General features: G+C 38.1%; 2 protein-coding genes across 3 annotated transcripts; both read right to left on the bottom strand.

The window, feature by feature from the left end:
• Window positions 1–5,506: 5,506 nt before the first annotated feature.
• Window positions 5,507–10,457, bottom strand: PTP4A1 (protein tyrosine phosphatase 4A1). 2 transcript variants are annotated; one of them, XM_077769084.1, is made up of 5 exons: window positions 10,352–10,457; window positions 9,119–9,211; window positions 8,660–8,790; window positions 7,400–7,474; window positions 5,507–6,973 (listed from the first exon to the last, which is right to left on the bottom strand). In XM_077769084.1, exons 1-5 carry the CDS (start codon window positions 10,454–10,456, stop codon window positions 6,856–6,858), a joined length of 522 nt encoding a protein of 173 aa, XP_077625210.1. In that variant the 5' UTR covers window position 10,457; the 3' UTR covers window positions 5,507–6,855. The 2 variants fall into 2 exon arrangements, with proteins under 2 accessions (XP_077625210.1, XP_077625211.1); XM_077769085.1 differs by having other exon boundaries at window positions 5,507–6,969.
• A 336-nt stretch (window positions 10,458–10,793) lies between these two features.
• On the bottom strand, window positions 10,794–14,096 carry LOC144235529 (uncharacterized). Its single transcript, XM_077769086.1, has 2 exons — window positions 14,006–14,096; window positions 10,794–10,896 (listed from the first exon to the last, which is right to left on the bottom strand). Exons 1-2 carry the CDS (start codon window positions 14,042–14,044, stop codon window positions 10,801–10,803), a joined length of 135 nt encoding a protein of 44 aa, XP_077625212.1. The 5' UTR covers window positions 14,045–14,096; the 3' UTR covers window positions 10,794–10,800.
• Between the last annotated feature and the right edge of the window lie 6 nt (window positions 14,097–14,102).

The raw sequence follows: 14,102 nt of genomic DNA, 5'->3' as shown, positions 1-14,102 counted from the left end.
AATTTAATGGTTCAAAGCAGTAATATAGACAAATTTGGAAATGATACCAGTTGACTATCAAAACCTTGCCTTTCCTATTATAAATGAAACTAGATTTCCTTAAACTTGTAGATCCATGATTCTTTTTGACTAAGTTCTGGTACTTCTCTCTTACACAGATAAATCAATAAAAAGCATAGACTATAAACAATAATGGAATAGGAACAAAATTTCAAAGGGGGAGATTTTTAAAATTATATTTTAATTATATTTACATATTATGTATTATATAAATATGTATTTAAATGTTTTAATTATATATTTTTAATTATTTAATTTTTAAAAAATTTTTAATGCTTATTTATTTTTGAGAGAGAGAGAGAGAGAGTGTGAGTGGGGGAGGAGCAGAGAGAGAGACACACACAGAATCTGAAGCAGGCTCCAGGCTCTGAGCCATCAGTACAAAGCCCGACATGGGGCTTGAACTCATGAAACGCGAGATCATGACCTGGGCTGAAGTTGGATGCTCAACCGACTGAGCCACCCAGGTGCCTCTAATTAACTTTTAATTATGGGAAAGAAAAAAGTGAGAAAACATTTAACAATTAAAAAATGTATGCAATAAAATAGAATAAAATGAAGAAAAATAGAACTAAAAATTTTACAAAAAGTAAAGAAATTAACTTTTCTATAAAAATGGAAAGTAAAAATAATTGTTTCTTTCTATATCCAAGAAAAAGAAAGAAACCCCAGAAGAGATGGACCAGTGAACAGAATGAAATCACATCCAGTTTCCCCTAGAAATCAAACTATGAAGCACTTTATAGTCCTGTACATTAAGCAGGTGGAGAGGCTTGTGGTGGTCCTCTAGGGCTTGGTTGGCACAGTTGGAGGGGGCTTGGTGAAATGGCTCCATTCTCCACTAGGTGGCGCTACTTAGCTTACTAGGGTGGATCAGTGCGGCGTGTGTGCGTGTGTATGCGTATGCATGGGAAAGGTGAAAATGGCGTCACCCAGCTTCCCAGTCTCTAGCTTCAAAACTGTGCTCTCACCCACTGGCAATCAAGCACCCTCCTTTGTCTCCAGCTTCCATCCACTTCCCACTTCTACACTGCTTGTGTCCAAGCCTTCAGCCTGCCAGGTGGCACCTCCCTCTCAAATTTTATCTCAGATGGGGTTGTTTCTGGACCCAATTCTGAGGTCCCTGCAGCTTGGATCTGCTCTGACCCTCTGGGGGAGGGTCTTGCCAAGCAATGGCCGGGTGCCGGCTTGCCCCATAAAGAGTTTGTGCGATCACGTATTGGCAGTTCAGGGATTATGGTAAATCACAACACACAACCAGTGCTAGGTTTCCCTGCACCCTGGTATCTTTGTTCCAATACCAGCAATTGTGGCTTTTCTCTGGGGTTCGCCAGGACCTTTGACTGTAGGGAGGCTATCTGGCCTCTACCATATACCTTCCTAGCAGGGGAACTGCTTCTCTTGGTGTGGCCCACAAACCCCTTGGACCTCACTCTCTGTTCCTGGGGATTCGCCCTTCCCACAGAGCACCACCAGGTATTGAGCTGTGGAATTTGGGACTCTGGTTTCCCCTGTTTATAGAGTCCTAGTGGTATTGAAACCCTCTCATTTCTCCCTCTTTTGTTCAGTCACTTGTGGGTGTTTCTATTCTTTCTCCTTTTCTCCAGCTACTTTTGGAGGGAGTGCCTTTCCTGTACTCTCCCCCATTCTCTCTTCTCTCCACCAAAACAGCTCCCTACCCTCCGCGGTTTCTCTCACCTCCAGTTCACTGCTCCGCTCCATGTACCTGACGAATTCTGTGGCTCAAGTTATGCACACTGTTGTGTTAATCTTCAGATCAATTTTCTAGGTGTGCAAAAATGGCTTGGGGTTGATCTAGCTGTATTTCAGGGACAAGAGAAGCAGAGGACTTCCGTGCTGTTCCGCCATCTTGGCCAACTCGCCTGGATTACAAAATTTCTTGCCTTGAAACATACAAAGCCAAAGGTGATGGTTCATAGTTTTGATGATTAAGCATACTCATAAATATCTATAATTGTTCTGTGTGAAACATTGATGTACTGAAGCTCTAATGAGATACATAAGCCTAAGGCTGTTAGACATGTCCCAAATGGCTGTGCTTTTTGAATTCAGCTTAGTTTTTACAGTCCAAGTCTTTCAATATTAGGTTGACAAGTAGGTTTCACCTATGTGCTTCTCTCCCCATGCTCTGAATCTTATCTACTACCTCTAGTTTGGCAGGAAACCAAATTATCAATGTTGGTTGGTTACTCAAAAATAAGATTAAATAAGCTTTATTTAAGCACCTTTGATTCCCAAATGAGCACACACTTTAATGCCTAAACTTCATGACATCTATTTTGGTTGCTTGGAACTTTATCCCCCATGTTTCAGTTATGTGAGATGGTATTGTGGATATACTCTTTAGGGGAATCTGGCTGGCTCAGTCGGTAGAGCATGCGAATCTTGAAATCAGGGATGTTGAGTGAAGCCCCTTGTTGGACATTGGGCTTACTGTTTTGTTTTTTTTTACTTTTTAAAACTCTGATGTGGTAGTGATTATTGCTGTGTATTTCTTTTCTTTCTTTCTTTTTTAATGTTTTATTTCCGAGAGAGAGAGAGAGAGAGAGAGAGACACTGTGAGCAGGGGAGGGTCAGAGAGAGAGGGAGACCCAGAATCTGAAACAGGCTCCAGGCTCTGAGCTGGCTGTCAGCACAGAGCCTGACACAGGGCTCAAACCTACGAACTGTGAGATCATGACCTGAGCCGAAGTTGGACGCTTAACCGACTCTGCCACCCAGGCGCCCATGTATTTCTGGCTTTTCAGCACGAGATAATTGCATTTGGTGCTGGGTGTCTATGTGACCAGTTCTGTGCAATGACTTTGATAGAAGTGTTACGTAGGATTTCTTAGTCAAGAACCTCATTATCAAAGCCCTTTTGGCCTTTTGTCACCACTAGCACTGTTCTAGAGACAAGATGCTCCATCTGCTTGGGTCCCTGTGATGCATATGAAGCTCAAGGAATAAATCTAAATTTTCAGGGTTGTTTCTGCTGCATTATTTTAGTCTATCTTGACTGACTTCAAAAAGTCTGCAAAAAAATACAAGGTTCAATCTCAATGAACTTTACAAAAATCACATGGTTTTCGCAAAGAACATGATGTTAAAAGGAAAATGAGTTCCATAGAGTTCAAGAACTCATAAAACCTTTAACAGACAGACATATGTAGTTATAGCTGTGTGGTGTTGTATAGTCAGTCACATTTGAATCTCTGCATTCTATTTATCAGACAGTTACCTAACTGGAGGCTTATATCCATTATGTATAAAATTGGGAAAACAGGATTTTAAAATGATCAAGTTGTGAAAATTACCGGACAGTAAGATCCTTAATAAATGGTATTATTATCCTTAGTAGTAGCTATATTAATCGGTTAGTCTGGCAATATAGATCTAATTGTAGAGTTACTGTTAATCCCTCCATTCATAATTTAATGCACATAACTGGCTTAATTCATTGAAGGCAAACATATTTTCCTTTGCTTTCCTTCCAAGATTCTGCTTAGGCTAGTTATATCAAACATAATGCAGAAACATTGTGTCAGACACGTTTAAACCAGTCTTTAATTTCTAATTCAGGTATTATCTCTCTCTCTCTCTCTCACACACACACACACACACACACACACACACACTTATTCAAGGATATCAGGGAATGTACAGAATAAACATATATATAGCACATCCTACTTCATGTATTCTTTGCAAAACATACTTCTAAAAGAACTTCATTGTCTACACATAAAAAGAATTACTTATGCCTGCACTCCACTTTGAAATTACATTGTCTTAAATACCCATAGAAAGTGTTCTCTTATGNTAAAAAAAAAAAAAAGAAAGTGTTCTCTTATGGAAAGGGCTGGGATATTCATTGGAGACCAAAATCTGTGGTACCATCTTTTATGTTCTCTGCTGTACTCTCAAATGCCTAGAACAGGAGGTATTTGACAGATAAATAGAATGGCATTTAAAAACAAATCCCAGAGATCAAGATTCTGAAGCCCAGTCGGGAAACCACAATATCATTTTGAAGTGCTCTGGGTAGAAGGGCGACATGACCAGATGTAATCACATACCTGGGCTGGAAACTTCTAGGCCTAGAGCTGTGTGAAGGTGTGAGAATAAGAGTACTGTTCTAGAAAAGGGGGCATTAGGAGGAATAACAAATGAAGGTACAGTACACAGCAAAATGACAAATCTTATTTCTCGGTTTTGCTTTCACCTAGAAGACTGCATGCTCTCTGATGATTCAGTAATCACATTACTTGTCAGCATTATGGTTCCTATAGATAGGCCTAGTCAACCAGTTACTATTTACATCATCCTATTGAGGGAAATTGTTATCCAAAACCAAGTAACCAAATTCCTGAACACCATCTTATCAGATGGTGTTCTGTAGGTCGTTTTATATTCAAGACCTCATTATTTCTACTTTATTTCTTATTAGATATAAGGAATCTTCCAGAATGTTGTGTGGGTATTCCTATAATGGGTCATATTTACAAGACACAAAATATTTGGATAAAAAGCAAATTTCATCATTTGTATACTTACAGATGAGATTTATAAATTGACTTTAAGCACCATATATACATAATCCAATACTACAAACCAACAATGTTTCAAACTCAAGATGTTTCATTAACCATGATGCCACCTACCTTCTCTCAATAAACAAATGCTGTTGTATGGGCTATGTGATAAAGCAATGATCATTTAGTTATCAATTACACAAGATTATCTTCAAAGGTAGGCTGTGTTTAAAAAAGAAGAAAATGACCAAAAAAAAGCCAGGTTAAATAACTAACCCCAATCACAAAAGACCTAGGATATACAGAACTAAGGGTCCTCAGAGACCCTCTCATTCCTTTTGCCTGGGCTCTAAGTTTCAAGAATGGTGCTAAATTGGCATGAAGAGATGGAAGAAAAATCTTTAAAACACAACGTGGAGTAATAATCATCTTAGATTATTGAAAGAAATTTCTTCTAGGAAAAATTTTAGATTATTGAAAGAAATTTAACATTTATTAAGCCCTCATGTGCCAAATACTTATGTTCAAATATCAAAACCTACAAAGGTATCTACTATTTGCAAATGATAAACCAGTTCAGAAGTTGCTCAAAACCAGTTATTAATTTTTGAAACTGAGCTTCAAATTAAGGCCTTCATCTATGGTTTCTTAATACAGGATAGTACACTGGTTGGTGGTGTACTAAGCCTGTAAAAAGGAAAGTCTATAATGGAAAGTACTTTTTAATATTCAGCAGTTCTCATGATCTTAACAAATTGTTTATCTGTAAAGAGCTTACTAAAATGTCAACTTCATTTAATCCTTCATTTGTTAAAGGTAAAAAAAGAGAGGACATACTTCAAATGGCACTAAGTGAAGCATAATTCATTTATATTATTTTCTACAAAATAAGTTAACTTTAAGCCAAACAATTTCAATGATGATAAATGCATTTCATTATTTATTTAGATGTTTAAGCTCTCGCACTAGATTTTTACAAGCTGGTGAACACTGACAAATTATTTCTCCCACAGAACTATAACCACACATTCCCAGACAGTATAAATATATGGTTGAACTAACATTAATACACATCACCATTTTATCAATTACATAATAAAACAAATTATCAAGTATCCAAATATTAAGTTACACAGCTCAAAAGGCATATAAAATATTAGATGTCTGCTCAATTCATTAGCAGAAACCCACTTTTTTTTTTTTTTTTGCAAGAGAGGTTGGGAAGAAAAGGAAAAAAAATCACACTTCAAACAAAACTAAGTTGGTAAACAACTTCAGGTAAGAAAAAAATACAAGAATTTCAGAAATTTTATGATTAAGAATTGTTTTAGCTACAATAACAAAGCATCTCTACCTTTAAAAAAATATTTACTAAATTAAAGAGCATATTCTACATGTTCTGCACAAGACAAAGGCAACATTTTACTAAAATACTTAATAGCCCCCTCCCGTTCTTTTTTCAGGCCCTCCCTGTAAGTTGCACCCCAAAGTGCAAACATTAAAATTAACTGTAAGGCTTTTTTTGTCTGGAGACATTAAAGACATGTGCTTCTGTACAATGTAAATTTTCAAAATGGAGGTTTTCCATAACAGCACAAAATAAAATTTATAGAAAGACATGAAACAATCATTGTAAGACTTGAAAAAAATCCCCCCCTCCCCCCCCGCCAAAAAAAGGTTGAGCAAACCTGATGTATATTGGTACAAACGTGGGAGATGTAAACATAAAGTGAGCAGGCAAATAACCATATAGGCCCTAATTTCTATGTTTGAAATGACTGAAGGAATAAACCACATAAGGTCCAGAGTGTTCATAGTTCCTGGGATTTTAGTTCTGTATAACACTAAAAATATACAAGTATTGTGCTGGGTATTTTGGCACCTAATCTTTCTAAATTTCTTATATATTGATAAGATTCTGGCATGGGAATAGATTTAAAGACAACTCAATACTGCATGATTTCAGGAAAGAAAGGTCAATTGGTACAAGTGATAAGCACATTTTAAATGCTGAACAGCAAGAATCTTTTGCTAAGTGTCCAAACAGGTTGATCGTAACCCAAGCGAACAGGTTGATCGTAACCCAAGCATAGAGGTTTTAATTCCATCAAACTTGTGGCCTGATAAAACTGCTTTCCAATACTCCTATGGAAGCTTCATTAGACTTATTCACTAAGCCAACATGTTGGCTAATATGCACGACAAATTAGGTCCTGATTCAAGTTCCACTTCCAAGGCAATGACATCAGGTACCCCAGTTTTATTGAATGCAACAGTTGTTTCTATGACCATTGGAGTCTTTGAAGCGCAGCCGCATTTTAGGACGATACTTCTCCAAATACAAAAGTTGCTTGCTGTTAAATGCTCCACGCCGCTTTCTAAATGGAGAAAAACAAAAGATGGAGCAACTAAAGCAAATTCCCTCTGTACTACCATTTACTATGTTACAGGTTATTATCTTTCTTGTGGCAATTCATCTTTTGATTATTATGCTGTGACTTAGTGTAGAAATATGGATAGGCATACATGTGTAAATGGAAAAATGGTGGTAAAAAGTTCAAAAATCTTCAGTGTTAGTCAAAATTTATATATCCACTTATATGAGATCCAAGAAAAGACAAATTTATTGGGTTAGAATCTCTGTAATATGAGTATTTACATGAAATTAAAAAAAAAAAAATTTCCTGGCTTTACCACTATCTTAAAAATGAACTTAATGGTTAGGTGGGCTGTGGGGAAAAACCTGTTTTCACAGTAATACAACTGAACTAATATAATGATGAAAAAATTCATTATATACTTACTGTCTTATGAACTGTACTGCATCTTCATATTTCATTCCACCTTCAATTAATGCTAGGGCAACAAGCACTGGAGCTCTGGTAAGGTAAGAGTTTTGGTAAATCACTTAAAAAAAAAAAATCAAATCCCAAAAAATTCAGTACTCCAAACATTCCTCAATCCAAAAGTTCTATTACTTACTACCCCTCCTATGTAATATCTTGTAGTAAATCTTGACTTCATGTTAAAAAATTAATTATCAGCATTTTCCTACCAAACCCAGATTTTTACCTAGGACCAAAAATGAAATATGCCCTAAATTGTTGCAAATAAGTCTAGAAATCAAGATTTGCATTACTGGAGGACAATTTTGAAAAAATTTAGGAGAGTAAATCCTGACAAATGCAGATAATTTTCTTCTGAATTCCAGGCAGTGAAAAGTATCTTACACTTTCTTCTGGAAATGTTTGCTTCCTTTTTTGTTTGTTCTATTATCAATGAGATTGTGACACAGTTGCATGCCAACCCCCCACCACTCCCAGGCCATCAGTGTTCATTTTACTTTTCTCTACTAGAACTTTTTTTTTGGTGTAGGGCATGGAGGGCAGTGGTGGTGATGTACAAATCTGGACATGAATATTTTGGTATTACTGGGTAAGGAGTTCTCAAAGAATCAGAATTCAGGAAAACGAACCCTATCAAAAGTACACCATATACAATGCAAACTACCTTAGAAAAGATTCATAATTCTTTTCCCCAATGAGTTTGGACAATGATTTCAATACTATTGATATAACCTACCACACATGATTAATTCTATAAGTAATTGTGCCCAGAGACAAGTGTAAATTACAACTACAGTTATCTGTTAGTTCCAGCTGTTCTGGATTACGTTATTGTTACATTCACCTACTTTTTTTTCCCAACTGTTTTTAAATGTTTATTTCTGAGAGACAGAGAGAGGGAGAGAGAGGGATAGAGCATGAGTTGGGAAGGGGCAGAGAGAGAGTGGAAGGTACAGAATCTGAAGCAGGCTCCAGGCTCCGAGCTGTCAGCACAGAGCCCGATGCAGGGCTTGAACCCACAAACCGCATGATAACCTGAGATGAAGCTGGATACTCAACCGACTGAGCCATCCAACTGCCTCCACCTACATTTTAATATGTAACCTAACAAAGCAAATTGACTCAAAAAATGGTGAGTGAGTCTTTACTGGAGTCAAAATCAACTTTTTACTAGAATTAAGACCAATACCATCAAATGGATTTAAGAAATTTTCTTACCTGCCAAGGCCTGCAACACAATGAACAGCAATACAACAACCAGGTTCCTCACGAAACTTAATTTTTACAAGACTTAACCAGTCATCAACAATCTGGTTGGATGGTGGTGCACCATCATCAAAAGGCCAATCCTAAGTCAAAAGAATATTTAAACAGTTTAGATTTTTAAATAAAATACCAAACTAGTAATTCTAAGTTTCTAACACTCCAATGTCTTCAAAAGCATTTTAATATGCTTAAACATGTATCTTATGAAACCCCACTGTCAATGAAATGCAAATAAATGCTGAATCTGTACAAAGATCTCATTACTTCAAAACTTTACTTAGCTTTCATCTTTACTTAGAAATTAAGATACTGCACACTTTTGTATTAACTTAAAAAAATTAGGCTATTTGAAGTCAGTCATTTATTTTGTAGCACAGTATCATAAACACATAGGAACTATTATACACTTACGAGAACATGGATGCCTTCTTTCTCTACAAGAGTAGTGTCATAAGTTGCTTCACATACTCTTACTATTGTGGTAACTCCATACTTCTTAAGTTCCTGGATAAAAGATACATAAAACACATTTTATAAGTCTTTATAACCATATTACTATTGGCTCACCAACTGGCCAACAGGTATTGCTAGTTAACAGAACTTCATTCATGGAATACATGCACAACCTATGTATAATAGGGAAATGAAATCTTGTTTTAAGTGACAATACCAGAATAGCATGAAAAAGGATACCAGTCATGGTATCACTGGCTAGAGGAGATCTAGCACTACCAAAAGAGGATTAGAAGCAATTCAGGGATAAGTAAATAAGATAAATAAAATACAACTCAAAGGAATCACTAATGACTACAAGTAATCTGACCTGACATGGTTACATTAACTCCTTAAACTTTTGCTCATCTGCAGTACATACTGTAACTTAGAACCTTAAACGTGTATTTAAGACTCTAGAATCCTGAAACTACAGTATAAAAAAACCAAAACCATTTAAAATTACAGGTTTTAAGACTTCTAATCCACTGTTACTAATTATAATTAGTAGCTAAAAATTGGCTTCTAAGCATCAATAGGGTCCAAGACATAAACTTAACTTTGGTTACCATATTAGTCATTAGGCTAAGCAGATATATGAACAATCACTAAGTGGTAACCTTCCTTCTATAAATTTCTTATAAGTGAGAACCATACTGTTATACAGCCCTCATAGAAATTTAAATAAGCAAATTGTAAGGCATGAACAGCTAGATTATCTTATTATAAATCCAAGCTAATTCAAGTACATGTCCTTCTTGCGATGTATAAAATCACCTGAAGAAAAAAACCTGATATTTCATTTCTGGGAATTGAACTGTAGGCATATCAGCAAATTTTTCTTTTTTTTAAACATTTACTTATTTTTGAGAGAGAGAGAGAGAGAGAAAGAGAGAGAGAGAGAGAGAGAGAGGAGTAGAGGGAGAGGGAGGCACAGAATATGAAGCAAGCTCCAGGCTGTGAGTGGTCAGCACAGAGCCCGATACGGGGCTGGAACCCAACCAAGAACTGTGAGATCATGACCTGAAGTTGGACACTTAACCAACTGAGCTGTTCATGAGCTTTTCCAACAAAAATTTTCTAAACTAGTATTTTGTTAGATAAAAAGCCTCACCATTAAACTGTAATCAATATAAAAGTATCAAACCTTACCTCTATGAATTTATTTAAGGTCGCATTGGTTGGATTGTGTGTAATGAGAAATCTCATGTTCTTGTATGTGACTTCCACAGGAGCTGGGCGGTTCATTCGAGCCATGTTAATTTTGTTAAAAAACACTCAATAAGGTTATGAAAGAATTTTAAAAATTGAATGCAGAATGATGCAAAGAAACTGAGTCTACTTCGATATACTCCACTTGATTCTCAGTGCTTTGAGTACGAAGTTGGGAGTAATGGGAAATGAAATGAACCTCCTAACAAGAAGCAGCAATTCTTCAATCCAGTAATACTGAGGCAATAGAAAGGAAGTGCACTGAGGTTTACCCCATCCAGGTCAGAACTCTTGTAAAATGCTCTGTGGATTTCAATTCAACACTTCTGTGTCCAGGTTAACCACTCTTATGGGGGCTTCTTGGTGGAGTAGTAATGAATTTCTACAGTTCACTTGTCTGCATAGAGGTCGTGCTGTGCCTGGCAGTAATCTCCACTGCCCTTCAGAAACTCCATAAATGTGTGACCAAGAACACCACAGAACTGCTGTTAAAAAGAAAAAAAGAGAGAGAGGAAAAAAGTTGTTTTCCAATTCAAAGGAACATGTTATGCTTTTACAGTATGTAAGTGCACAGCTATCTTCCAATACAGGCCCAAGCCACCTCTTCAATTTTTACTTAAACTACAAAAATACAGGTTGATTACAGATTAGAGCAATAACCATAAAACAAGCATTCACAAGTAGATTACTTTAAACTGAAATTACTGATCTAAAACCAAAATTCCTCAAAGAATACCACTATAACCTTCGGTCAGAAACCCATACACATATTCTCCAATTAATTAATTATTCACTTTAAGTAGTTATTGGCTTTACACTGTTATAAGCTCTACCTACGAATAGCTTCCCATGTAGATTTTCCCAACTAATAAAATATTTTTACATATTGTAAACTTCATGAAAACTTTGGAAGCTGTGAATTCTTGCAAAATTTACTTACTCCTCTAAAGACTCAACCAACATGTTTTTTTTTTTAACTTTTATTTTGTGATCTCTACAACCAACACGGGGCTCGAACTTACAACCTTAAGATCACAAGTCACATGTTCGGGGCGCCTGGGTGGCTCAGTCAGCTAGGCGTCTGACTTCGGCTCAGGTCATGATCTCACAGTTCCTGGGTTCGAGCCCCGCGTCAGGCTCTGTGCTGACAGCTAGCTCAGAGCCTGGAGCCTGTTTCAGATTCTGGGTCTCCCTCTCTCTCTGACCCTCCCCTCTTGTGCTCTCTCTCAGAAATAAATAAAAAACATTAAAAAATTTAAAAAGAAAAAAAGTTCAACCGACTGAGCCAGCCCAGCACTCCTCAACCAACATGTTCTTTCAGAGGAAAAACATAAACTAGTTTTCCAATTCTTCCAGATACACTATTTCATTTGATCCTTAGCAATCTAATAATTTATACTTTGCTTTCAACAGATTTTCCTTATTTGAGTCTTTGAAAGTCAATCAATTTCTTATATGAAGTATCATAAAGATATATATTAAAAAAAAAAGACTTGTGTTTGCATGTGCGTTTAGGAGTAAAGAAAGGAATAAGAAAAATTCATAGGTTAACAAGAGCACCAAGTGCCAGGCACTGCCCCAAATACTTTTTATGTATCTCCAAAGGGAAATTGGCAAATAAAAGAAAATCTTTTAATAATAAAAAGATTCCCTTAGACTTAAAGTTAAAAAGCTTAAAATCAAATTCAAACTATCTGCTATTTTCATTTTGCAACTTTAAATAGCATTTTGCACCATGCTAATTGTAGTCTCCAGAATATGCTACATTCTGAAAAATTCACATCTAGTGGATCATTGAAAACATCATGTCAAAAACCCAGTTTATTTTTTTCTGTCAAAATAAAGGAACTAGTCTCAGGAGTCATTTCTTATAAGGTTGTCCCAGAATAAAGAGGACTTTCATTATTCCAAATTTGTTTAAATGAGCCCTCAGAGGTTATTCCTTCGACTATTTGCTAGCTGGGTTAAAACATTAGTGATTCCCATTAAGGACTTTGCTCTGTTACAGCAAACACAGACTGCAGTAATCTGGAAAATCATTTCAATTATACGTTTACCTCAAATCCTAAATATCATTTCCTTAAAATTAAAAAAAGTGAAATTCTGGCAGCTTTTCCATGACACACAAGGGATTTAAAAATTTTTGTAAAGTGTTAAGTGCAATGACTGGTGTAGCTCAGTATTCTGATTTTCAGATACTCTTATCAACTGAAAGCAAATATATGAGAAAGACAGTATTTCACATCACGATTTCCACATTTAACAGCTAAAATTCTTGTTCCAGCTGAGTCTGGACACATCTCTTCATGTAAGCAAGTTTCATCAGGATGCAAAGAAAGCAACAGAAATAATTCACTTAGTGGAGCCATCCGGTGGCTGCGGGGGAACTTCCACCAAAAGAGCAGTGACCACAACTACCTAACACCTTTCCTCATTACCAATTTCCTTTCCACAGGAGAAACTGTCCACAATAGGCTGCTCAGAAATACCAAGGAATGTCTTCCTCCTCCCACCTAGCAGTATAAGCACAATAATATACACAGAGGGAAGAAAGCAATTTCTCTGCAGAAGCTTAAGTTGGTTTGTCAGGCTGCAGAATCAAAGCGATTAATCTGCATAACCACTTGGTCCAGTAGTTCGTCGGAAAGTTTGTTTCACATCTACTTACACCTTAGGTAATGCACCTAGTACAGAGCGTATGTGAAACGCTGCTCTACTCTTGAGAATGCTTTACTCTTTGGTTTTGAACTGATTTACTGCCATCAAACAAAATTCATATGAAAAGAGTAACAGGAAGTATTGCCTCAGAATCTGGATCCCAAGCAGGTCGACGGTTCCAGCTACAGTGCAAATAACAAGTTAATACTCTTGGAATAGTAGAAGGCTTCCACCGACAGAAGATAAACCTCAGAATTCTGGCTCTGGTTGCCTACTGTTGCCACAAGCCAAAAGCAGGCAACAACACATTACACGAAGGATTTCAGGAACAGTTCTAAATAGTCCCCGATTAAAAGGCGCCATCCAGGGCCCCAGAGATTGGCAGGGAAAGTGCATAGTGGTGCCCGAACGTGGACTCCTTCGCTTCAGTGCAACAGTAGTCCTGGCAGTTTCCAAGGCGCTCAGACCCAGACCAATTCTCCACCGACTTGTCCCAGAGAAAGGACAAGACTCGACTTGTTCCCATTATCCAGAGCCCGAAGTGGGGCGTTAAATCCGGAACAGCTCGAATTACCAGGTGGAGACCGAGAGCGCAGGGCGGGGCAGGGAATCGGTGTGCTCACCTGGCAGAGCCTCGCTCTAGCCCCCGTAAGGTTGCAGATCCGGGAAAGCCCCGAGGGCCGCAGCTGGGCACACGCGGCCGTGCGCGCCGGGGCCCGCCCGCGGCGCCCCTGTCCGCGCCGCAATCACGGGTTCGCGCCGCGCCTTCAGTCAGGCGCGGACGCCGAGGCCATTTTGTCTGAGGCGCCGGTCGGGCCGCGGNCGTGCCGGGGGGGAGGGGAGCGGACGCCGGGTTCCGAACAAAGGCGACGGTGGGGATGGGGGGGCCGACCGTGGAGCCCCGGCCCCCGAGGCGGCTGTGCGACGGATACTCACAGGAATATGTTTACTCATTGAAGATTGTGGCCTAATCATACAGCCGGTCCCGAGGCGGCGGCAACACAGGCGGCGGCGGTGGCGGCGGCTGCAGGGC

Source organism: Crocuta crocuta, unplaced genomic scaffold, assembly GCF_008692635.1.
Source record: "Crocuta crocuta isolate KB4526 unplaced genomic scaffold, BGI_CrCroc_1.0 scaffold205, whole genome shotgun sequence".
NCBI classification, from domain to species: Eukaryota; Metazoa; Chordata; class Mammalia; order Carnivora; family Hyaenidae; genus Crocuta; species Crocuta crocuta.
The sequence above is the reverse complement of the archived record's forward strand: the minus strand, read 5'-3'. Positions and strand labels throughout refer to the sequence as shown.

Excerpts from the sequence above, each read along its gene's own strand:
- LOC144235529 (XM_077769086.1), bottom strand. The coding sequence starts at position 14,044 with ATGATTAGGCCACAATCTTCAATGAGTAAACATATTCCT. Across the intron at positions 10,897-14,005 it reads CAATGAGTAAACATATTCCT|CAGTTCTGTGGTGTTCTTGG; the intron begins GTGAGTATCCGT and ends TCTTTTTAACAG.
- PTP4A1 (XM_077769085.1), bottom strand. The coding sequence starts at position 10,456 with ATGGCTCGAATGAACCGCCCAGCTCCTGTGGAAGTCACATACAAGAAC. Across the intron at positions 9,212-10,351 it reads CCTTAAATAAATTCATAGAG|GAACTTAAGAAGTATGGAGT; the intron begins GTAAGGTTTGAT and ends TCTTTTATCCAG. Across the intron at positions 8,791-9,118 it reads AAGAAGGCATCCATGTTCTC|GATTGGCCTTTTGATGATGG; the intron begins GTAAGTGTATAA and ends CTTTTGACTTAG.